At 58.8% G+C, this 22,987-nt stretch overlaps 1 protein-coding gene across 3 annotated transcripts in view; it reads right to left on the reverse strand.

Moving 5' to 3' along the window:
- CHD5 (chromodomain helicase DNA binding protein 5) overlaps positions 1 to 22,647 on the reverse strand; it is a 68,421-nt gene extending 45,774 nt beyond the window's left edge. For 2 of the 3 annotated variants that reach the window (XM_070474190.1, XM_070474189.1), the window contains exons 1-5: positions 22,416 to 22,647; positions 12,112 to 12,239; positions 4,054 to 4,233; positions 1,255 to 1,373; positions 449 to 687 (exon numbers count right to left, since the gene is read on the reverse strand). In XM_070474190.1, the coding sequence (XP_070330291.1) occupies positions 449 to 687; positions 1,255 to 1,373; positions 4,054 to 4,233; positions 12,112 to 12,239; positions 22,416 to 22,494 (745 nt within the window). In that variant the 5' untranslated portion in view covers positions 22,495 to 22,647. Of the gene's footprint in view, positions 1 to 448; positions 688 to 1,254; positions 1,374 to 4,053; positions 4,234 to 12,111; positions 12,240 to 19,138; positions 19,206 to 22,415 lie in introns of those variants that run through there. The other variant, XM_020904466.2, reaches the window with a different exon arrangement.
- Between the last annotated feature and the right edge of the window lie 340 nt (positions 22,648 to 22,987).

Raw genomic sequence — 22,987 nt, forward strand, 5'->3', positions numbered from 1 at the left:
AGACATCACCGTGGAGTCCGATTTTGTATCTGGACCTCCTTCCAGGTCTCCCTGGGAGGCCAGCACTGACCACGCCCATGTCCACCTAGGCCAGGCCCTCAGAAGAGGGATCAATAGGTCATTTTAGGACCCCTTTCCCTGGGAATGGTGCAGCCTCAAACACAAGAGCCCCCCAACTCCCAGCAGCCTGGGCCACCGCAGTCCCTTCCTCCATGCCCGGGAAAACTCCCAAAACTCTGAGCCAGCTGTCCCCTCCACTTGTCCACCAGCCCCAGAAGGGAGGCAAGACAGATGCTACCACATAGGTGAGAAAGGGCGTGTGGATCCAAGGTCAATCAAGGCACTGGGTCCTAGGTAAAGACCTGCCCAGCTGTCCCAGCCACCCCAAGCTATAGGGTCTGGGGGGCCTCGGACAGCAGAACTGGGTGCCACCCACCCGCAGCCATACCCTTGCCCTCTTTGGTCTTGGCCTTGCGGATGGGCACAGGCTGGGGCGCCTGCTGGGGGCTGATGGCCAGCGGAGGTGCGATGGTGACCGTCTCCACGGCCGCGGCCACTGCCGCTGCAGCTGCTGCCGCCGAGCTGCCCTTGAAGGGGTTGTTGGCGCTGAACTCCCGCCACTTGGCACCCAGGACGGTCATCATCTTTGACATGGGGATCTTCGGGTTCTTCTTGGCGATGAGAGGTCTGCACGGGGGTGGGGGGAGGTAGAGGGTGAGGGCAGTCCCATGAGGCGGATGAGACCGCCATGTGACCCCCCCAAGACCCACCCATCTCCTCCCACATTTGGAATATGTGGCAAACTGGGAAAAGTGGGCTGAATGGAAGGCTGAGGAAGAGAACCAAGCCAGAGACAGCTGTCCACCCTCAACACCCCTGATTTCCTATTTATAGGGCTGGTCACCTTCTAATTGGGTTTCCAGACCCGGTAAGACAGAAGACCCAGAGGCAGGGGCCTCCAGCAGGACCCTGGGAGTCCAGTTCCATTTCTTCTAGAGCTGAGAGTGGCCACGGGGGTTTAAGACCTTGGGACTGACTGGGGCCATCCTTCCTGGAGGCAGGACCAGCAAGGGAGGGCAGGACCGTCTGTGGAAGTGGAAGGTCCTGTCCCTTCTGCCAGCTCTGCCCAGGGTCAATGTCAGCCCGACACTCCCCCCACCCCAGAAGCCCAGGGCCCTGTCCCTCTGGCTCCACACTTGGTTCCCCAGGGAGGCTGTCTCCGTGGTGCCCAGCCATGGTAGCCCCAAGGCCCACCTGAGGAACTGGCTGAAGGCCTTGTAGTTGGTCAGCGTGTGGTAGTCGGCCTCGGAGAACAGGTAGTCCACGTCGTCCAGGCCCCACTCAGCCATGAGCTGCCCCGAGGACTTGGGCTCCTGCAGACATAGGGGCCAGAGATGGAATCAAAGGTGGGGGTCCTTCTAACCTGCACTGCCATCCCTGGGGCCCCACCCAGGAGGCCTGGGGAAAGCTGGGGTGATCATGTCTGCAACTTGCAACTTAACAAGAGCAGTTCACACCCCAAACTGAAAATATCCTAGAGCACCCCAGGCCGCCAGTCCCTTGAGCAGTGGGAATGGCTCAGATGCCAGCTTACGAGGGGGTGCGGGACCATGTGTCTGGGTTTAATGTGGGGGTTTGAGGGGAAGCCATGTGTATGCCCAGGGCAGGAATAAGTACAGGACTCACTCTCTCTGCCCCAGGCTATCACCTTGGGGTAATACAGTCACACTTGGACCTCGTGAAAGGACAGGCTGCTGCTGGGTTCTGGGGCCAGGAAGGTGTGCCCTGGCCAGGGTGGGGCCCAGCTGGGGGCCCTCAGCAACTGGGGGCCCTCAGCAACTGTTTCACTTTGGGAGCAGAGGCACAGGGAGGTGTGTGAGTTCCCAAGGGCACAGAGGTGGCCAGCCCAGGCATCAGGTCACCAAGCGGACAGAGGCTGGCTAGGAAGGGGGATGGCGGGTAGTGCTGACTGTGAGATTAGAACCTGCCAGACAGACTCAAGTACCAATCCTGGTTCTGCCACACAGGGTCAGTGAGAGGTGAACAAGCTAACGTCACCTCTCTGTGCCTCAGTTTCCCCACTGTAAAGTGGGGATAAAGCACCTACCTCATGGAAGGCAGAGGTCTTTGGAACAGCGCCCTCACTCGGATTCCGCACTTGTTCCAGGTAGCCCAGCCCCGCCCACCGGTCCATTCCACCAATCAGCACACACCACTCCCGGGCAGCATCTTTGGTCCAGGTGGGCATGTGACTTAACCAGTCCAGGCAGGGGCAGCCCTAGGTCTCCTATAAGGAGACCCAGCTTCCCCTCCTGCTGGACGGGCCAGTGGGAGTCCAGGAAGCCCTGAGCTGCTGCTACACTTGTTCTCAGCCATGAGGATGCCTGGCCTGAACCCAGAGCTGACCCCACAAAGGCAAAGAAACAGGGCCCTGGATCACACCAACGGGTCCCCTGAACTGGAGTCCCCTTACCTCGCAGCTCTTGGGGCTGCTGATCTAACAAACCCCTTTGACTCCCTAAGTCCCTCAGGGTTGGGCTGTCTGCTCCAGCAAGAGAAGCCCATCTGGGCAGGACACACAGGCTCCCTCAGCCCCAAGGGACCCTCTTCCTGGCCTCCCAATCTCTGTGATGGTTCACAGGCCCTCCCATGTAGGACCTCCTCCCTGGGCCAAACTGCCCCTGACACACAGTCATTCCTGGAGGCACATTAGGCCTCTGCTCCCACCAGGAAGCAGAGCAACAAGTGGGCAAGCAATGGCATCGCTCCAGGATCACCCTGAATCACTCCTGTAAGTTCATCTTCCAAAGTTGTCAGCCTCTCGGCCGCTATCAGTCACAGATGACTCACAACACGCCAGCCAGCTAATGAGCTCCCCCTGGGTGTCGGGGCACCGCGGGCACTTCCCAACTTCAGTGGCTGACAGTCACCACCTCTGCCTCACCCATCAGCCTCTGTACTAATATTTATGGAGTGCTAATCTTCAGATCCACAGCCAGCCCAAACGGAACCTCGGGGAAAGATGGATGGAAGCAGGAGACTCCCAGGTGTGGTGCTGTCATCTATCCCTGCCTGCCTTACCCTCAGCCCTTCCCCTCTCCACGGAGTGGCCTTGAGATTTCCGGAGCCTTGGCTCAGTCACATTGCTCCCCACATTCATGTTCATGAGGAAGAGGCTTCTGCCCCTGGGGAGAGCTATAGGCCCATCGCTACAGCTGCCCTGGCTCACGCTCCCTGGGACACTCTCCTAGACACCCAGGTGGGCAGAATTTCAGAACACGTGCTAAGTAAATCCCCCTTCTACAGTAAGCAGAGCTGTCCAGCTGCTGTTGCTTTTTTCCTTTCTTTCTTTCTAAGTTTTTGGTTGTACCATCTTCAGTCCCTGAGTCAGGAATATCCCCTGGAGAAGGGCATGGCGATCCAGTCCAGTATTCTTGAGTGGAGAATTGTATAGACAGAGGAGCCTGGTGTCCTATGGTCCATAGGGTCTCAAAGAGTTGGACACCACTGAGCATGCACACATGCAATATATGGGATCTTAGTTCCCAAACTAGGGATTGAGCCCATACCCCCTGCACTGGAAGTGAAGCGTCTTAACCACTGGACCGCCAGGAAAGTCCCACAGCTGCTGCTTCTTGACAAAAGCTCCGTTTGTTCTATTTTCCCAAACTGCTCTGAGTGAGAGGCTCCTGACACCAAACTTGAGTTCAGACCATCACGCCCCTTGGAAACAGCTCTGCACTAGGCCAGGCAAGACAACGGACATCAGCAAAAGGCTGCCTGACTTCCTCCCCCGACTCCTAACAGTCATCCCATTGTTTCTGATGTGTCTTGAAGACTTGTGGATACAGTATTTCTCACAAACTCGTGTCCAACTTCTCCACGTGTGCACATGGATACACTCACACCCCCAGACCCATCTGTCTCTACACCCACTGGCGGGAAAGGAGGCTCTTCACGCAGGGGCTCTGGGGTCAGAAGGCAGAGAGCTGGCAGCAGGGGCTCAGCCCCCCTCCTGAGAACCCCCCACACCCAGCCAGGCCTCAGTGTTACCTTGAGGCACCCATCTTCATTGTCATCCTCCTCATCATCTTTCTTTTTCCGCTTAGCTTTTTTCTCCTTCTTGTCCTTGAGTTTTTTCTTCTTCTTTTTATTCGGGGAGTAGTCACTACCTTCACTCTCTGACTTCTCTTCCAGATCCTCTTCATTTTCCGACAGCTCGTCATTGCTCCCCTGGAAGAGAAAGGGGGATGGTGAGGACAACAAGGGCCCCCAGTCCTAGGCAGCAGCACTGCCCTGCAAGTGGCCTCCTGGAAGAGTCAGTCGGCCCATGCTTTCTGGATCAGTCTCAGCCACCAGATCACCAAAGCTCTGATCACCGGGAACCAGCATGGGGCAAGGGTCTCGTCCCCGACGTGACAAACGGTGCCGTGCAGGTAAGTCAAGGCATCGTGTGAAGCCAGGCTTCACCCTTACAATGCACAAGCACAGGGCAGCTGTTTGGACAGCCCTGGAGTGAGGTCCAGACTCTGCCTCAGGTTTCTATGGACTTGGATGTAACACAAGTGTCAGGGATGACCCTTGGACACACAGAGGACGTGATGCCCAGAGCCAAAAAACAAAATGTAGGCTAGGCTGGAGAGGAGCCCCTGGCTTCTGCCCCAGACCCCACCTCCGCACCTCTCTGCTTATCTTTGCATCCTATGGAGTTGTTTGTGTCAAGTGAAACTGTGGTTAACATACAGTGCGTGTGCTCAGTGCTCAGTCACTTAGGTTGTATCCAACTCTTTGCAACCCTATGAATCATAGCCCACCAGGATCCTCTGTCCATGGGATTCTCCAGGCGAGAATACTGGACTGGTTTGCCGTGCCCTTCTCCAGAGGATCTTCCCAACCTGGGGATCAATCCTACATCTTCTGTGTCTCCTGCACTGCAGGTGGATTCTTTACCCACTGAGCCACCAGGGAAGTCATGCCGGTCTTATCTGCGTGTGGGCTCTCCAGAAGCTGCTAAGGAACAAGCCCACCTTGCCCACGGCCTCATCCTGGCTGCTTCATCTCAACATGAGACAAGGTAATTTAGGTAGCTCTTAAGCTTGACTTCCTTGATTTAGTTTCCCATCTGTACAGGCAGAAAATGGCCCATTTATATGGAGATAAGGGTGTTTACAGACAGAGCATCCCCTATTAGAAAGTCACTGTCCCTCTGAGAAAGCTGTGTATTTGGGGTTTTGAAGATGCAAATGGGCTGAGGGGACCCCTCCCAGCCAGGGTCTGCAGGAGAGGCCAGGCACAGATGCTCCAAGGAAGATGATGATCGTCATGCTGGTGGTTTACTCTCTCTTCAAGGTGAGCAAAGAGAGGCACAGAAGAGATGAAGAGAGAACTAGGGAAATGAAGGATGTGAGAAGAGGAATGAGGGAGGGAAGAGGAGATGAAGAGGGAGGAAGAAGGAGGGGAGGAGGGAGAGGAGGGCAGGTGGGGGAGGGAAGGAGCAGATGGAGGAGGAGCCGAGCAGATGGAGGGCAGTAAGGACAGTCGGTCTGTCTGTCCAGGCCAACTGCTGCCCTGTCCAGCCACGTTTACAGTCTGAGAGTCTCTTTCCAGGAAGGAGGTTCTCCCTGAGGTACCTCTGGGAAAGGACCCACCAAAGGGGTCCCTGCACTTCCTGACTCTTCTGCTTGCTCAGCTCACTCTCTGCCTAGGCCGGCTCCCTGCTTCCAAACCATTTATGCTCATTAAGCTGCTGAGTCAGTGTGCTGGCTGGTGGCTGGCAGGCAGCAGGGCCTGGGCCTTTCCGGAACGCAAGTGTTTCCCTGAATACTGACTCGGTTGGCCACACTGGGCCCCAGGGGCAGTGCACCGGTCCTGGCAACTGCCAGAGCCTACCCAGGATAGGACAGCCGCACACGCAATCCTGTTCCCAGGGCTCATAGGCACAGCTCCCTGCTCTGCCTCTGTCCTCTGGGGAAGCAGAGGTCACACAGTGATGTCTATTTCCTCTGAGGTTGTAGAGTTCAGCCAGCTTGGAAAGAGCACCCTTCGGAAGACCCGAGAGACAGGACCTACATCCCAGCAAAGGTAAGGATGGGAGGAGGCAGCCACCTCCAGCTTCAGCACCGCGGACAGAGGCTGTGGGGCCCAAGGGAGGGGCTTGGGGCTGGCTCTCACCTGCCAACAGACCAGACCAGGGATGAGACAGGAGGACCCACGACAGGTCCTGGGACTCCCTTGGGAGGCTGCAGGACAGAGGCTGTCTCTGGGCTATGAAACCCTTGCTAACCAGGGAACTGGGCAAGTCACTGCAACACCCTGATCTCAGTCTCCTCATCTGTGAAATGGGGATGTCATAAATGGCAGTGAGAGGAACAAAGGAGGTCCTGTGAGAGAGGGCTTTAAACATTTTGAAACAGGGGAGACTCAAGCACCCACGATGCCCCAAGTTCTGCTTGAAAGTCGAAGATGCGACCAGGACCACAAGCTGGAGGACCCAACCAGCCTCATCTCCCTCATTTCTGCAAATCCAGACTGGATTAAAGTCAAGTGCATGAACAGTGCCTGCAGCTGGACAACAATTACAGTGCAGCTGGGGCTTCCCTGGTGGCTCAGCGGTAAAGAATTCGCCTGCCAATGCAGGAGACACAGGAGACATGCATTCGATCCCTGGGTCAGGAAGATGCAACCCTTCCTTCAACTCTTCCTCCAACTCCTCAGCTGGAGGAGGAAATGGCAGCCCACTCCTGTATTCTTGCTTGGAGAATCCCCATGGACAGAGGAGCCTGGTGCACTACAGTCCACAGGGTCACAGAGAGTCAGACACAACTGAGCACGCGTGCGCACACACACACGTGCGCACACACACACGTACACACACACAGGCAACAAGAAGGGGCTGTTGTGGCTGCGCCTGTGGGGTTTTTCCCTGAGCATCTTCTGGGAGCCGGCACTACCACATCCCAAGTGCAGGAGCAGTGAGCGGTGGCCAGTGCAGTTCTGAAGGCAGGGCCCAGAGGGAGCTAGAGGGAGGAAGAGGCAGGGAAGGCCCCTCTGGCAGACACTCTGTCTGTGTGTGCACAGTGCAGGAGGAGCAGGCCTGGCAGAGGGCCCCAAGCTGGGCACTGCCAGGAGGATTGGTCCAGCAGCCACTTTTGGTCTAAGTGGGGGAGCAGGAGGGCAAAGTTCTTTCTAGAGGAATGAGCTGGAGCGACACCGGGCACGTCAGTGGCCCCAATCACCCACTAGGGTGACAACGATGGCAGCCTCCCATTTCACAGAATGGGGAGACCCTCCTCACCCCATCTACCTGCATCAAGGAAAGCCAGCCAGAAAGAAGAGATGGTTCCCCAATTCTCCAACTCCCCACCCATTCCCTAATCTCCTCTGTGCCCTTCCTTCTCCCCCCACCAAAATGAGGCTCAACTTGCCTGGTCCACCCCATCTGTACCCCAATCTCATCCAAGCCCTACTGCTCACACAGTCGGAGGCAGGGGGGTTGGTGGCCAGTGGGATGCAGGACAGGTCTTTGGAGATGAGTTTCCTGCTGGTATAATAATTCTGTACCCACAGCACCTCTCTGCATCCATCGAGACCAGGGCCTCCTTTCTCCTGTGTTTTGTTTTTCCAAAATCTTCCCTTGCAGACAAAGGGGCAAAAGGAAGGGCAGCACATGGTTCTGAAAACAACTGGAAGAGGGGGCACCCATCAGCAGGACCCAGAGGGATGCAGAGCAGCCAGTGGCCAGAAGGGCAGGAAGGACCAAAACCTAGGAGTAGACCAGCCATACGGCATCTTGAAACTTTCGGGGGTGGTGCGGGCCAAGCCACATTGACAAGGTAGGTAAAGGCACAGGACAAAAATGCCCTAAAAAAATCCCTAAAGCAACCTCAGCCCCAAACCACACCTGGGTTCTGAACATCAGAACTCATCAGGCTGTGACCTTGACGCTGTCCTCTGGGCTGCAGCTGCCCCAGGCGTGACTCCAGGGGACACCCCTGATGGTCAAAGAACTCAAGTGAACTTGGAGTCCCAACAGAATCCATGTGCAAGGCTGCCTTAGATGCTACTCCCAGGCTGGGTATGTGAGGACTTGGGGGTAGGCAGAAGGGGTTCTCTGCCCTGAGCCTTGGGCCCACGAAAGGCACAGTAAGCCACCAATGCAGGCCCTGGGGATCCCTAGCGGGCAGCCAGTGTCCACCCTTCCCCCCCGCAGCTCTGCAGATGTCTTTCCATCCAGGCCTTCCATCTCCCTCTCCCTTCCTTCTATGCCTGAGCTTGGCACACACCATATCTCTTAAAAAGGAGGCATTTTAACTCAAAAGGAGGGACTCGGAGAGTTGGTCATTCTCAAATTGGGGTCCTTCAAGATTGAGAGGGAAAAAGAAAGAATGAAATATGAGCCTTCCCATTCACGAGTGTTATAAACAGTTATAATTTAGCACTGAATAATTGGTTGCTATGGTAACCACTGCAGTACAGGTTGAAATCATCTCTCCCTCCTGCGCTGGGTCTGACAAGGAGCTTCATCTACATATGCTCAGGTTCCGGCCAAAGCCCGGTTATTTTATGTAAATCAGAATTCACGACTCACTGCCTGTCCCCCCACCCAGCCCCCCCCCAAAAGCCTGCTGCTGCATGGGTTCCATCACCCGGGGGGCCCTCTGCACCCTCCACCCATGGTCTTGGGTTGGGACCACCCGGATGGAGATGAAAAGGAGCAAAGGGGTGACATCCCCCTCACCCACATCATGAGAACTCGGGTCTGCAGGCGGGTGGAGGAGCAGACAGTGAGCACGCGGCGGCCGAAATCCCTTTCTCCAGCGGCAGCGTGTTTAGACCTTGGAAATCTGACAGCTGCCAAGCCAGGCTCTCAGCAGTGCAGTGGTGGGGGGTGGGGGGGGCAGCAATGGTCCGAAGGCCACACTGGGGGCCTGCCTGGCACTGCCCAGGCTCCTGCAGCCCTCCAGTCTCCCCTGGCCTCCATTCCCTCTGAGATCTGGAATTGCATCTCAGTGGAGAGAGGAAGGAGAGAGGGTGAGGAAGTGAGAGGAGGGAGAGAGGAAAGGATGGGGGAGAGGGCAGGAAGACGATGAGGTGGGCAGGGAAGAAATGCAGAGGGGCAAAGAGGAGGGGAAGGGAAGCCAGGGAAGAGGTAGCAAGAGACGGGTCCCTCACAGAGGCCAAGTTCCGGCCATGGCAGTAAGAGCTGGGCTCAGAGACAAAAACAAAACCCTGTGTCCAGGTAGGGCTGGAGAAAGGAGACGAGAGACCTGGGTGATCAGGGTGATCCCAGCATGCGGATGGCAGGCACCAGCCCTCCTGTCCTCAGAAGCCACCAGCCCCTCTCCCCTGGCCACACGCCCCTCACCCAGCCCCCGCCTCACTGTGGCCAAGACTCTGCCCACATCCTGCCTTCTTCCTGACCAGGGCCTCAGGGAGGGGCCTGCTGTACCCAGTATCCAGGAAGGCCAGAGAAAGCTCACCCCCACCTAGAGCCGGGAAGGGAGGCCACAGGCCCCTGGTGCTCCCCTCATGGGCCTTCATCACCATTTGGAAACCGGGCAGAGACCCAGCCTGAGGCCTGAGACCAAGGGCCAGATGGAACAGCCCACGCTGGCCCAGCCTCCCTCCCTGTCCCAGGAAAGAAGCTGAAAGAGAGAAATCACTGAGGACCCGGGGAAGGAGGTGCCTGTGCTCAGCCCCAGGACCCAGAATCCCCCTCCACCCGCATCCAGGGAGCCCCGGGTCTGGGGGGTGAGCCCAGTGGCCACAGGAGGTCCAGATTTCACAGCTTCGACCAGGAAGTCGACCCCTGCATCCCAGGGCCCCACCAGCCCCTCACCATCTATTCTCTACTCCCAACAAGGACAGACCTGCAGGCCAGGGTGGGGAGAGGAGCTGCAGCAGGTCCCCCCATTGCAGGGGGCCCAGTCCATTGCATCTCCCTGATGGGAGCCTCCAGGCAGGGGTCCCCCTCTTCCTCTCTCCTGCCTCCACTTCCCCTCCTGGATAATGGGGACAGGACGCTTCAGCTCACAAACCTTCCCACACACAGCCCTGGGTTTAGGGGTAGGGTGTCCAGGGAGGGGACAGACCTGCCGATCAGGGAGCCCAGGATGCCAGGAGCAGGTGGTGAGGACAAAGCTGAGGTGCAACAGTGATGCAGAGCAGAGTGTCAGACAGGGGTGGTGCTGGGCCCAGCGGAGACTCAGGCCCCTCCAAGGGCATAAAGGGCAGTCTATATGTGCCCGAGGAGACAAACAGCCTGGCAAGGCCTCAGAGGGCAGGGAGAGGCTCAGGGATAGCCGAGGTCAGGAGCCTGGACAGGGCAGCTGTCTGATGGGGGCCTCCCAGAAGCAAGGACAGCAGCACAGTGGGCAGTCCCGGAGAGGAATGCTGACCCCTAGCTCCAGCAATGGCACAGACAGAACACACCTGTGAGGCTCCAGCTGGAGGAGACGGGGCTGACCCCTCCCTGCCTCAGTCCCCAAGCTCCTGACAGGCCAGCCCTGGCTGACCACCATGAGAACCCAGGGGCACAGTCCAGGGCAGGGTCCACCCTCCAGACACTTGTAAGGTAACACTCTGGATGTCCCCAAGGCTACTGGTCTTTCCCGTGGCACTGGTCATATGAAGGCTCCCCCCCGGCCCACATCTGATCTGCCCTCGAACAAGGGGCTGGGGGCAAAGTGATCACCACCCCCCTTACCGCAGACACAGAAGTGAGGCTCAGACAGGTGTGAGCAGTGGTCTGGGGAGATCTGGGGAAGAATCCAACCCACCATGGCCTGCCCGGCATCACAGGCCTTCTGTCTTCAGGGGTCTCCTCCTCCCCACCCCCTGCAGCACCTTCAAGGACCTTTCATAGCAAAGTCATAGCACTCCCCCCCCGCCACTGCCCCCACACAAAGCCTTGCAAGTGACAAGCCAGAGGCCCATGGTGGCCTTTGAAGCACATCAGAAAGTTCCAGCAGGCTCCACATACAAGCACATTGCTACTCTACGCCCAGGGTCACCAAGCCTATTAACACCTCCCCCACAGCCTCCCCTGCGAGGCTGGACCAGGAAGGTCTCCTCTGGACAGAGGAGGTGAGAAAGCCAGAGAACTGACAGTGCTTCCCCACCAAAAATCCCACAGGCCAGGGGAGGACCAGGCTAGGGGGACAGGCCGCTGGACATCCCTGGGGCCAGATCTCAGCCATGTCACTGTGACCCTGGGCAAGTTCATCTCTTGAGCCTCCTCTCTAAAGCAGGGTGCACACCACCCCCTCCCCATAAAGCTACCTGGAGGATGGGGTAACTCCAAGGAGAGGTGGCAGCTCCCACGTGGTGGGAGACAAGAGTCCCCAAGTTGCCCTAGGATCATCCCTTCTGAGTGCGAGGGGCTTTAAGCTGCAAGTCAGCCCCAGGTTGCCCCTCTGCCAGGAGGTGATCAATCTGACCCCGATTCCCAACGTTGATGCTGAGGACAAAGTGATTCCATGTGGAGTGTTCTGGAAATGTGCACTCAAATTACTTGTAAGAGACCCATCCCGTACTCAGGTCTCCTTATTCTTCCCCCACTTTGATCATGTTCATCAGGACCCCAAGTCACAACAGGTTGGATGCAGCAAACCCGAGGGATAGACACCTGCCAGCGATAGCAGAAGGTGCTGCCCACGGCACCGAGGAAGTGGACGCGGAGGCAGGGGACACAGGTGCAAGCAGGAATAAAGGCCCTTCCGTGAAGCGGTGCAAGCACCGGGGACCCCGTGTCGTCATGGCCCAGGTCAGCCACCAAGGGGAAAAGAATAAACACCCCAGAATACCCTGATTAAGAAAACAGCACACCTGGGAACTCCCTGGCGGGCCGGTGGTTAGGACTCTGCACTTTCACTGCTGAGGGCCTGGGTTTGATCCCTGGTCGGGGAACTAAAGTTGATGGGACACGACGTGAGATCCATCTCGGGCAGGTATCGGTGGGCACTGCGCACGGCAGATGCCAGTTTTGGCGTTCTCACACAAGCTCAGTTCTCAGGACACACCCTCCCTCGCTGGAAGGTTCTGGGAGCCCAGGTCTTTCTCCACAGGCCCAGGAGGAGCAGGAAAGCTCCCCACAGCCCCGGCCCTGCTCACCTCTTTCTTCTTCCTCTTCCCTTTGGACCTGTTCTCCTTGAGCTTTTTGGGCTTTTTCTTCTTGGGGAGGCTCACAGGCTCCTCCGGGAAAAAGTCATCAAAGCCTTCAAGGCCACCATCTTCTTCTTCTGGAGGAATAAGAAGGGGGAGGGAGTTAACTCTGCTGCTTCCTTTAGGGAGAACCACTCCCCAACCCAGGAGAGGCTCCGCCACTGGACAGCAAGCTCCTCTGCCATCCAACTGTCCCAGGTCCACCCACCCCTCCCTGCCCCCACTTAAAGCCCACCCCTTCTCCCTCCACCTAGTTCCCTTGCCCCAACCCCTCAGAGTCATCCCCCAGACCCGCTGAGTGGAACCCAGCCCCTCGGGCCATGGCACACCATTCCACTTCTCTGGGCCTTTCCTCCTGTCATCTGTGAAATGGGACAATAACCATCTTCCTCACTACAACAGTGCTCCAGAAACTGAAACAAAAACAACTAACTTTGTTGACTAACAAGCCAGGCTTTGTTGACCCGGCTCCTCAGGAAGAAAGCAGCTCTACAGAGTCAGAAAGCCATCTCCAGCTGGCCCAGGGAGGGTCAGGGCCTACCTCCCCTCCAGAGGCCCACAGTGGGGCCAGGAGACAGCTCATGCCTGCAGGTGACATCACCCTAGGTGATGCCAGGTAGGCCGTGGGGCAAGTGCCTGGGAGTTTGGAGGAGAGACCAGCGGGGCGGAGGCCAGGACCCCCCTTAATGGGGACTTGAAGGCCACGCTGCCCCGCCACCTGGCCTAGTCCCCACCTGCACCCACACAGACCCATCCCCGTCACGTGGACCCAGACCGGCACAACAGGTGCCAAACACACTCCACTGGGTGCTCCGGACAGTGTGACAGTCGACAGAGAGAGGTGTGTTTTCTAGAAACTGCCTGCCTTTCCTGAATTCCTTGCACTTTCATGCAGCCAAAAGGCCAGGTGAGCAGACAAATATGTCAGGTGGGCATCTCTGTGCTTCTCGCCACCCCCCAAAGGAAGCCTGCGGCTGGGGTCTAACTCCCACCCAGGATGTCAGGGGGATAAAGGGTATGAGCCCTGAGTTCTGTGGGGCTGGGGTGGAGGTGGGAAATGGGAGGGTCCTCTTGGGGGCAAACGGCAGCAAGATGACACAGGAAGAACAAACACCCAGAGACATCCCTGCTGGTGCAGTGGATAAGACTTTGAGCTCCCAATGTGGGAGGCCCAGGTTCAACCCCTAGTCAGAGAACTGGATCCCACACGTCACAACTAGGAGTTCACATGCCTCAACTAAAGATCCCACGTGCTAAGTCACTTCAGTTGTGCCCAGAATCTTTGTGACCCCATGGACTGTAGCCCACCAGGCTCCTCTGTCCATGGGGTTCTCTAGGAAAGAATACTGGAGTGGGTTGCCATGCCCTTTTCCAGGGGATCTTCCTGACCCAGGGATCAAACCCTCATCTCTTATGTCCCTCGCATTGGGAGGTGAGCTCTTTATTACTAGCACCACCTGGGAAGCCCAGAGATTCCCCAATGCTGCAGCAAAGATCCAAGATCCCATGTACTGCAATTATGGTACAGCGCAGCCAAATAAATAATTTTTTAAGTATATAAAATGCCATTAAAAAAAAACAAACACCTGGAGGAGAGCTACATCTGCCCCTCTGGGATGAAGGGAGATTCCAGAATGAGCCAATCGAACCTCCAAAGGGTCCACCAAAGGAGCTTCAAGAAAGCCAGTCCCCCACACCAGCAGCTTGTCCCCCACCCCCACCCTCATGGCCCATATGCACAGGGCGGGGGCACAGAGAGAAGCACCGGGGGGTGGGGGACAGGATAGGGAGTCTCACTTAGCCTCAGGCTGGCCTCTGAGAGGGACCCCACTGTGAGACTGACACCCTGGGAGACCCTGAGGAAGGCGAGGTGTGTCAGGGCCACCCAGGGGACTTTCCTCTGGGAAATGGACCGAGTGTCCTCGATGAATCAAGTTTAAATAATAGGGCCCCCCCTCCCCCGCCAGGATGCCTTTTAGAGAAAAACATCCTGGCTGCTGAATGTGTCAGACCCACAGATGTTTGAACACACATCTGCACCCTGGACACCCCCAACATCCCCCCCCCATCCTCCACAGGGGTCTACTCCAGGGCTTGGGGCCTTCCCAGGTGGCACTGGTTGTAAAGAAGACAATGCAGGAGACATAACAGATGTGGATTCGATCTCTGGGTTCAGGAAGATCCCCTGGAGGAGGGCAGGGCAACCCATTCCAATATTCTTGCCTGGAGAATCCCATGGACAGGGGAGCCTAGCGACTACAGTCCAGAGAATCACAAAGAGTCAGGCATGATCAAAGCGACTTAGCACACAGTCAGGGGCCTGAGACCCCTGTTCCCCACAGTCACCAATGGGGAGGGGAGAGGTGCCCCTGGTCACACTCTGAATACAGCTAGAGGGCACTGGTGACCCTGGAGGCCCAGTGAATGCCCCCCCACCCCTATGCCCTGGAGAGCCATCTCCCACACGTTCCACTCCCTACTTGGGGAAAGTAAGGGCTGCACCACTGACTGGGCACCCCTCTGCACCAGGGTCTCCTCCAGGGTAGCCAAGGGCCTGTGGCCGCCCCCCCCCCATCTTGCACAGCAGAGGTCGGTCCACTGGAGCAGGTGGCAGGGCACACCCGAGTCCCAGCCCCTTCCCATCCTGCCAGGTGAACACAGACGTGGAGAGAGCCAACTCCAGGCAGGTGAGGGAGCTGTCACGGAGGAAGGAATGACCTGAGGGTGGGCTGAGTGCTGGCCATCCCGGGAGGCCTGCTCAGTGGTCCTGACCAGCAGAGGGAGCAGTGCCGAGGACCCTGTGGAGGGCACAGCTGCTGTGGCTGGCACAAGGGCCGGGCAGTGAGGGTGGGCCCAAAGCTGGGATTCACGTGGGCAGGCTTTGAGGGGAGCCGGGCAGAGGAGGCAGGAACCAACCCCATCCTGTCCCCTGGACCCTGACGTGGGAGGGGTAAAGATTCTCGTGCCAGTTGGAAAGGTGCAGGGGCACCCCCAGAGCCATCCAGGAGTGGAGGGCTCTGGGGAACAACGACATGGTTGGTGGGGAGCCAGGCTGGGAATCCGATGCCCGTCCACGCCTGCCCACTCCCCCACCCACCTCCACCTCCCCTGGAGCTGCAAAGAGACCGCCTGGGCAGAGCCGCCCCCGCACCCTGGCAATGCCCAGCACAGTTATGTAACAGGCTCAGCTGATGCAATCGGGAGGGGGCCTCTCCCTCCTGCCTCCGGCCTCCTCCCCACATCCCCTGTCCCCTCAGCAGGGCAGTTCCCCAGACTGGGGAGGCCAGCCCAGCACACAGTCACAGACTGACCAGCTGGCAGGTACAGACAAGGGGATGTGCAGGTGGCTGCAAGAGATTCAAGAAGAAAGCTGGGGTCACCCATGGGTGGTGCCCCATCCTGCCTGGGAACGGGGTAGGGGCACCTCAAGCCTTAAGCACAGCTCTGGCCTCAGAGGATAAGGCCTCAGGCCCTCGGCCCCTGAACAGACCTCTCCCTCCATTTCCAGGAGACCTCACAGCCCAGGTCCATCTGCCTGGTTAAATTCCTCCTCTGGGAAGGTTCCAGACTGGCACACGATGAGCGGGACCCCACGCTGCCCACTCGCACTGTCTTCTCCCAGATGGCTTCTGGTAGCCCTGAGGACCCCCAGGGTTGACTTTCTGTGACAGTGCTCCCACAAACCCCCATAATTCCCGCCTAGCCCTGCCCCCTCCTCCGTCTTCTGGGCTTCTACCAGAACCAGACCTGAGGAGTCATATCCAAGCAACCCTTCCTGGGGCCCCTCCCAGAGACCGGGCATCCACCCCCTCCCCAGGGCATCCAGCCAGTGGTAACGTGGGAGCCCGCACTCCCTGGGGTGAGGCCACCAAAGAGAAGCAGCCTCAGGACTTCTCGTCCTGCCGGCTCCCAGCCCCGCCTGGCTCCCAGCTCTTCCTGGCTGCCTCACAGCCCTTCCAGGCTGCCTGGCAGTGTCCTCCCGCACCAACCCTGCCCCTCCAGGGCCCCAGGCTCCATCGATCCCAGCTGGGCTATAATTAGGACCCATTTGCCCTGTTCTGTCTCCCAGGCCTGGGGAGGGGGCAGGGGGAGGCTGCTTCAGAGAACAGACAGGGGGACAGGGGGGGACGGCGAACACAGGTACCTTCTGTGGCTTTTCCCCGAGTTTATCCCCAGCCCCTCACCAACTCCCTGCACACACTGGCTTAGCCCTGAGGGACCCCCCAGGCAGCTCAACAGGCTGCAGCCCAGGCAAGGGTGATGGACCCGTCCCAGAGAAACACCTTACAACAGTGGATCTACCTACCGCCTGCACCAGGCTCGAAGCAGGTAGCGTATGTTTGTTTACAGGACTTCATCTGCTCCATACAGCAACCCGGGGAGACAGTAATATTACCCTCATTTGCAGATGAAGAAACAGGCTCCAAGGATCTCATCACTTGCCCACTTAGTCTCACAGCTGGCAGGCGGCAGAGCCAGCATAGAACTCTGGCCGGTGGTCCCCACACCTGCCCCTCCCTCCAGGTGTAGGACCCCCCCAGAACTCAGCCCTTCCCTGCACCTACTTAACAAGCATTTAAACAGCACTGCCCCTGTGTCATGCTTGGATGTGCCCTGGGGACGCTGAGGTGACTCAGGCTGGCCCCTGGTCTGGAAGGTCATCAGGGCTCCCTTGGGGTGGGGGTGGTCTGAGCTAGTCCACCCCAAGTCCCCAAGCTCTGCCCACCCCCTGCCCCTGTCCTCTGGGGAGGGGCAGCAGCAGAGCCCAGAGGGGCCTGGGTAAGAGTGCAGCCCCCCAGGCAACTTAGCAAACACAAGGTGATCACAGCAGAAGAAAAACATGATTGTGAAAGGAAGAGTTAGGTCATCTGATTCCGGGCAGCTGATGGATCTAGGGAGGCGGAGCCAGGAGCCAGATCAAGAGCTCCATCACAGAGGTCCAAAAGAGTGAGCAAATGTCAGTGATGGGGACCCAGCCCAGCCAGCTCCACCCTCTCCTCCAGGGCCTGGGGAGAGGGGCTCCTTCTGTTCCCCCAGGAGACAAGGAGACAAGACCACCTGGTGGCCAGGAGGAGGGACAGGGGAGCACAGGCTTCAAACCCCCGCCCCTGCCTGGTGGAGTGGCCACCAGCCCCTGCTCCCCTGAGCTCACATCTTCATCCTTATAATGGGCCGAGTTCTGGGAGTTCCCTGGTGGTCCGGTGGTTAGGATTCCACACTTCCACTGCCAAAGGCATGGGTGTAATCCCTGGTTGGGCAACTAAGATCCTCCCAAGCTGAGTGACGTGGCCAAAAATCAATAAATAAATTTAAATTAAACAACAAACGGGCCAAGCACTGCCCTTCTCACGGGATGACGAACTAGAAACTGTGAGATGCAATTGAAGTGCTTGGCAATAGCAGGTGGGACCCAGGGACTCAGGAAGGTTAAGATGGTGGGAACTGAAGGACTTGGGAGTTCAGGCATCGCTGGGCCAGGGGTTCTCAGAGCCACTCTAGGGCCAACCAAGGAGGGGCCACCAAGACTAAGGTTCCCATCAGTCCTCAGAGTGCCCCCACATCACGGGCCTCCACAGATAACGGCAGGGGCAGGAGAGGGGGGGCAGTACTTCTGCTCAGGAGAGGATTAATAATTTATTTATGACATTTAACAAAACCCAGACATCACCTCATTGGCGTCTCATCAAAGAGTCAGTCCTGAGCACCATGGGCAGGCAGCAGGAGGGGGGAACAGGGCAGGCTTTTACCCTAAGGGACTGGGGCCCGGAAAGAGTGAGGAGGGAGGAGGGTGAGGGCCCACAGCACTGCCAGGGAGGAGGAGGAAAGAGAGGCAGGAGGGAGGGGATGGGGACAGAACCCTGGAGGGCCAGGGACACATGAGGGAAAGAGAGGGACAGCCAGACAGAGAGAAGCAAAGACTCAGGGAAGACAGACTTGGAGAACAGACAAAGGGACAGACAGGAGGACAAAGTGAGAAGACAAACAGAGAGAGGGAAATAAGGACAGAGCCAAAGGCAGAAAGTCTCAAAAGTTCTACCTGCAAAACCCCCAGAAGTTCAGACACCATATAGTATGTTCAGTACTTGGCTCAGAGAAGGCATGCAAGAAATCTGTGCTGGGTGGGTGAGTAGATGGATGGATAGACAGATAGATGAATAGATGAATGGACCAATGGATGGGTGGATGAACTGGACAGATAAATAAATGAATAGGTGGACAGATGGATGGATAGATGGATTCAGTTCAGTTCAGTCACTCAGTCATGTCCGACTCTTTGTGACCCCATGGACTGCAGCACGCCAGGAGAATGGATGGATGGATAAATGAATAAATAGACGGATGGATGGATGGAGATTGGGTTGGATGGATGGATGGATGATGACTGAGCCAGTGGGCAGTGGGTGTATATGATTAGTTGGTTAGTTTTGTGGTTGGATGGGTAGATGTTCAGAGGGTACATACATGGGTGGGTGGATGAACAAGTGGTGGGTGATTGAACGAATCGATGAAACAATAGATCAATTGGGAATGAGGGGAGTCTCTCACAGGTCAAGCCACTGATCAAAGAGTGCTGATACTGTGCCTCCCTCCTCTCAGCAAAACGTATTAAATATGATCAGGCTCTCACCATTTCCCCAATGGCGGGGGAACAGGTTAAGAAGACACAGACTTTTGGGAATCATGGTGCTCTCTCCCTCCTGCTCTCTGTGCCCACAGAAGCCTAGATGGGGCCCAGTCCTGTGGGCTAGGGGTGCACAGGCCAGGCAAGTGCCAGAGTGGTCCTACTACCTGGCCAGGAGAGAAGCTGGACTCACCAGCTCTAGGAAACCCACCCCCTCTGACTGTGTGGGATGGAAAGGCTGGGCCTACCAGGCAGGGACCTCTGAGGAAAAGGCCTGGAATGCCAAGCCCTCTTCTCCCTTCCTCTCCACCTCCCTCCAGCCCCTCAAGCCCAGGCTCCCTGCCCCCAGCTTACCAGATGAGGGTACATGTCTTGGAAGCATTTCCTTGGGGAAAGCAGGCCAACTGCCCCCCTTGGATGGTGCTAATTATAAGCCACACTTTATAGGCACCTATTATGTGCTGGGGGCACTGTGACCTACATGTTCCATGTGCACCATCTCACCAGTCCTCATAATAACCCCTCTATGAGGTAGCTGGTGCTACAGTCCCATTCCACAAGTGGGGACACTGAGGCAGAGAGACCAGGTGTTCTGCCCAAGGTCAGGTCAGCAGCAGAGGTGGAGCCACTAACTCTCTCAAGCCCTCTCATGGACTAGCCCACTGAATCCCCAAGAGACTCTGGCAGCCAGGGTCTTTGCGCCCAAGAAGCAGGCACCCTGCCCTCCTCCTCCAAGCCCCCCTCCTCCCTCCTTATCACCCACTGGCCTCAATCCCAGAGAGCTGGCCTGGGCAAATCTGGGTGGCAAGAACACTGCTGAGGAGGGTGGGAGACAGGCGGACCAAGGAAAGTAGATGTGACAAGTACTGAGCCCACCACAGCAGACTGGAAACTTGGCATGACAGCTCCCAGTACACCGGCTCCCCCACCAGCAAACTGCCACATGCCGGACCTGCCGGCCCCGCATCCCTGTGGGCCACGGTCACCAGCTCAGGTTGAGGGCTGCAGAGAGGCCGAAGGGGAGGACAGGGGCCCGGGCAGCCAGCACTTCAGGAGAGACACGAGGCCTAGGCTGAGGCTGTCATCACGTCCAGAGGTCAGGGGGACCCAGGGACCCCCCAACCCTCAGACCCCAAGAATGAGCCCCTCTCTCCAGCACCCACAGTGCCAGGCACAGTGGGTGGTCACAGGGTCAACCTCAAGGGGGGGAAGCCCACTGATGCAAGTCAGCTGATGATAATATTCCAGGGAAATACTGTCAAGAAACGGAAGCATTAAAACGGGCCTGGGAATGAGAGGGGTGGGCCTACGCTCAGCCGGGAGCTGGAGACCTGAGTAGCAGGAAGGAGGCAGTCGTGAGCCGGGAAATAATTGGGTCTGGCAGAGGTCACAGTCAATGTTCAGGGCAGGATGGAACCTGGGGGGTTCCAGAAGAATCTAGAAGGCTAATACATGAGCAAGGAGGTGGGAAGTGGCACTGGGGGTGGAGTAGAACAGGAGTTTTGCAATCAGCTCACACCAGTGGGCTGGGGTCTGCTTTGTGTTTACAGAGGTGACCCTGGCTGCCGAGCGGAGTGTGGTCGGTGAGGACTGGTTAGGAGGCTTTGCAGTGGACCAGGTAGAGGGGACAGTGGCTGGGTCCAGGTACACAGAGAGGGGCTAGGAGCTCAGGAAGGCTCAGGACACACTCTGAAGGTGTCTCCCTGGGGTCAATCACCTGGTCTTGTGGAAGGACAAACTGTAGTCTCTGCTTGGCAAGGCTTTGAGGGGCTTCCTAGAGACCCTGGGGCCAACCCTACCCCCCACACCTGCCTAGAACAATGGATGCAAGCAGGAGGGAGACAAGGTGGTGGGCAGGTGACTCTGGCCAAGGCCCAAGCCCTCTGGCCCTAAAGGAGTGAGCTGGGTGCCCATCGGCCTGGGGGCACTTCCCTGGCCGCCTCCTCTCCCCACTCTCGGAGCCTTGACACAACCAGAGAGATTCAGAGAGTATGGCACAGGGGGACAGAGGACCCCATCAGGGGGTTGGTAAAGTCCTGGAAATAAACCTGTTCATGCACTCTCAGCTGTCCACTGCCCCCATCAACCAGTGCCACAAAGGGCCACGCCCCGAGTGCCATGCACCAAGGAAGTCAGTAACCAGCTTTCCAAACTAAGCCAGCTTCCGTGGTAGAAAACAGACCAAAATTTCAGTGCCTGTGTTGGGCCTCTCTGTTCCCTTCCAGGAAATGGGCCTAATTCCCTGGCCCCCAGGATGTAAGAGTTAACCATTGTCCAAGCAACTCCGCCCATGTGGGGCCACCTCACCCCCAATCCCCTCACCCCAGCAGGCCCTTTGCAAACTTGGCCAAACTATCTGAAGAGCAGGATGAGGCCCCAGTCACCATGTTAAAGGAAGCAAACAAGTGGGGAGGGGTGAGGAGGCCCCCCCAGTGGGCGTGGCCACCTGGTGGGAATCCCCTCTAGGAAGAGACAGAACTGCCACCTGGGTCCTCCTCCTTCTCACCTCCTGCATGCAGGAGTTGAGGTGCCAATGTGCGGAATACTCTTGCCCCTGGAAAAGGGGCTCTGGGGGCCAAACAGCACACTCAAGGGCGAGGAAGGGCTCCCGCAGTTCCCGCAAGTCCCCTGGGAGGCCAGAAGGGGCCGTGACTTGGTGTGGGGACGCTGAGATGTGACAAAGTCCTCCGGAAGGGAAGGAAGACAGCCGGTCCACAGTGTGAGGCCCTGCCCAGCTGTGCCGGGAGGGGAACATCCCAAACACACGGTGAGCAGTTAAGTAAGGAATGATCCTGCAAGGTTGCCCCTGAGGCACAAGCCCTGTTTTCAGCTGAATTCGGGAGAGGGATGGAAAGGCAGGGGCGGTGGCCCTGGGAGTCAGGCCCGGAGCCAAAGCAGGGTGGGCTGGGAACGCCACAAGGCGGGCGACCGCGGGCTGGAGACGCCGGCCGGCGCTAGGGCGCGCCAGGACGACGCCGGCGGCCCGGGCAAAGTGCTGGGGAGCGGCGGTCGCGGCACTCGGCGGCCGGGAACCGGGAGCGGAGTCCGAGCCCGCGCGCCTCAGCCTGGAGCCTTCGTGGGCCCGGAGGGAAGTCGCCCCTGCCCGGGCGCTCGCCCGGTCCCCTAGTCCGTCCCGTCCTCCGCCCGCTCCGGGCCCCACCCACCCCACCCAGGAGCCGAGATAGGCCGGGTCCCGGTATCTGGTCCCGCCAGCCCCGCCGGTCCCCGCGAGGGCAAGGGTGCGCGGTGCGGGGCGAGAGCGCGGGGTGCGCAGCACCAGCAGCCGAGCGCGATTCCCGCCTCCTTCAAGGGCACGCGGGCTGACCCCCGCGGCGCCGCGCCCCCTCCCCGCTTCGGGCGCCCGGCGCAGGCCCCCGGCGGTCCTCCGCCCGCACCGTGGCCAGGGTGGCCCCGATAGCACCCGCCCTTGGCGGCCCGCGCGCCGCGCCCCGGCGCTCGCCCAGCCCCGCGCCCTTGGCCGCGCGGCGCCAGCAAGGCGGGAGCGCAGCCCGCAGCCTGGCGCCCCCTCCCGCGAGCCGCCAGCGCCGCCCGCGAGGTCCGGCCCCCGGGCCCAGCCGGTCCCCGCGCCCCCCGCCGCCCCGGCCCCGAGCGCAGCCGGCGCCCCGCTCACCTGACATCTCGTCCTCGTTCTCCATCTCGTCCGTGAACAGCCGCGGCAGCTCCTCCTCGGTGCCCAGCGGGCCCCGCATGCCCGGCACGGGGGGGAGGGGAGGTGGGCGCCCCCCCTCCCGCCGGGCGCGGTGCCAGCCTTAACCCGTGCGCTGCCGGACGGGCGCGCGAGGCGGGCGAGGCGGCCTCGGCGAGAAGATGGCGGCCGCCTGCCCCCCCACCCCCCCAAACCTCCACCCCCCCGTCTCGACCCCCTTCTTCTCGGCCGCCTTCGCCCAGCTCCCCGCAAAGCCCGGGCTGCTCCGCCCACCGCGCCCCGAAGCCCGAGTCCCGCAGCCGGCCGAGGTGGCGGCGGCAGAGCCGGCGGCACGGCGGCACGGCGGGGGGGCAGCACACATGCCCGGATTGTGACGTCCAGTCTGGTTGCTGTGGCAACCCCATCCCATCGTTCCGGCAGCGCGACTAGTTAACAGCAGAGAACAAGTTGGGGGGACTAGTCCGGAGCCTCCGGGTGCGGGGTGGGGGATCCGGCACTCCGGCAGGGGGAGCCGTCGAGGCGCCCGGGGACCCGAC

Source organism: Odocoileus virginianus, chromosome 11 (assembly GCF_023699985.2).
Source record: "Odocoileus virginianus isolate 20LAN1187 ecotype Illinois chromosome 11, Ovbor_1.2, whole genome shotgun sequence".
Lineage (NCBI taxonomy): Eukaryota > Metazoa > Chordata > Mammalia > Artiodactyla > Cervidae > Odocoileus > Odocoileus virginianus.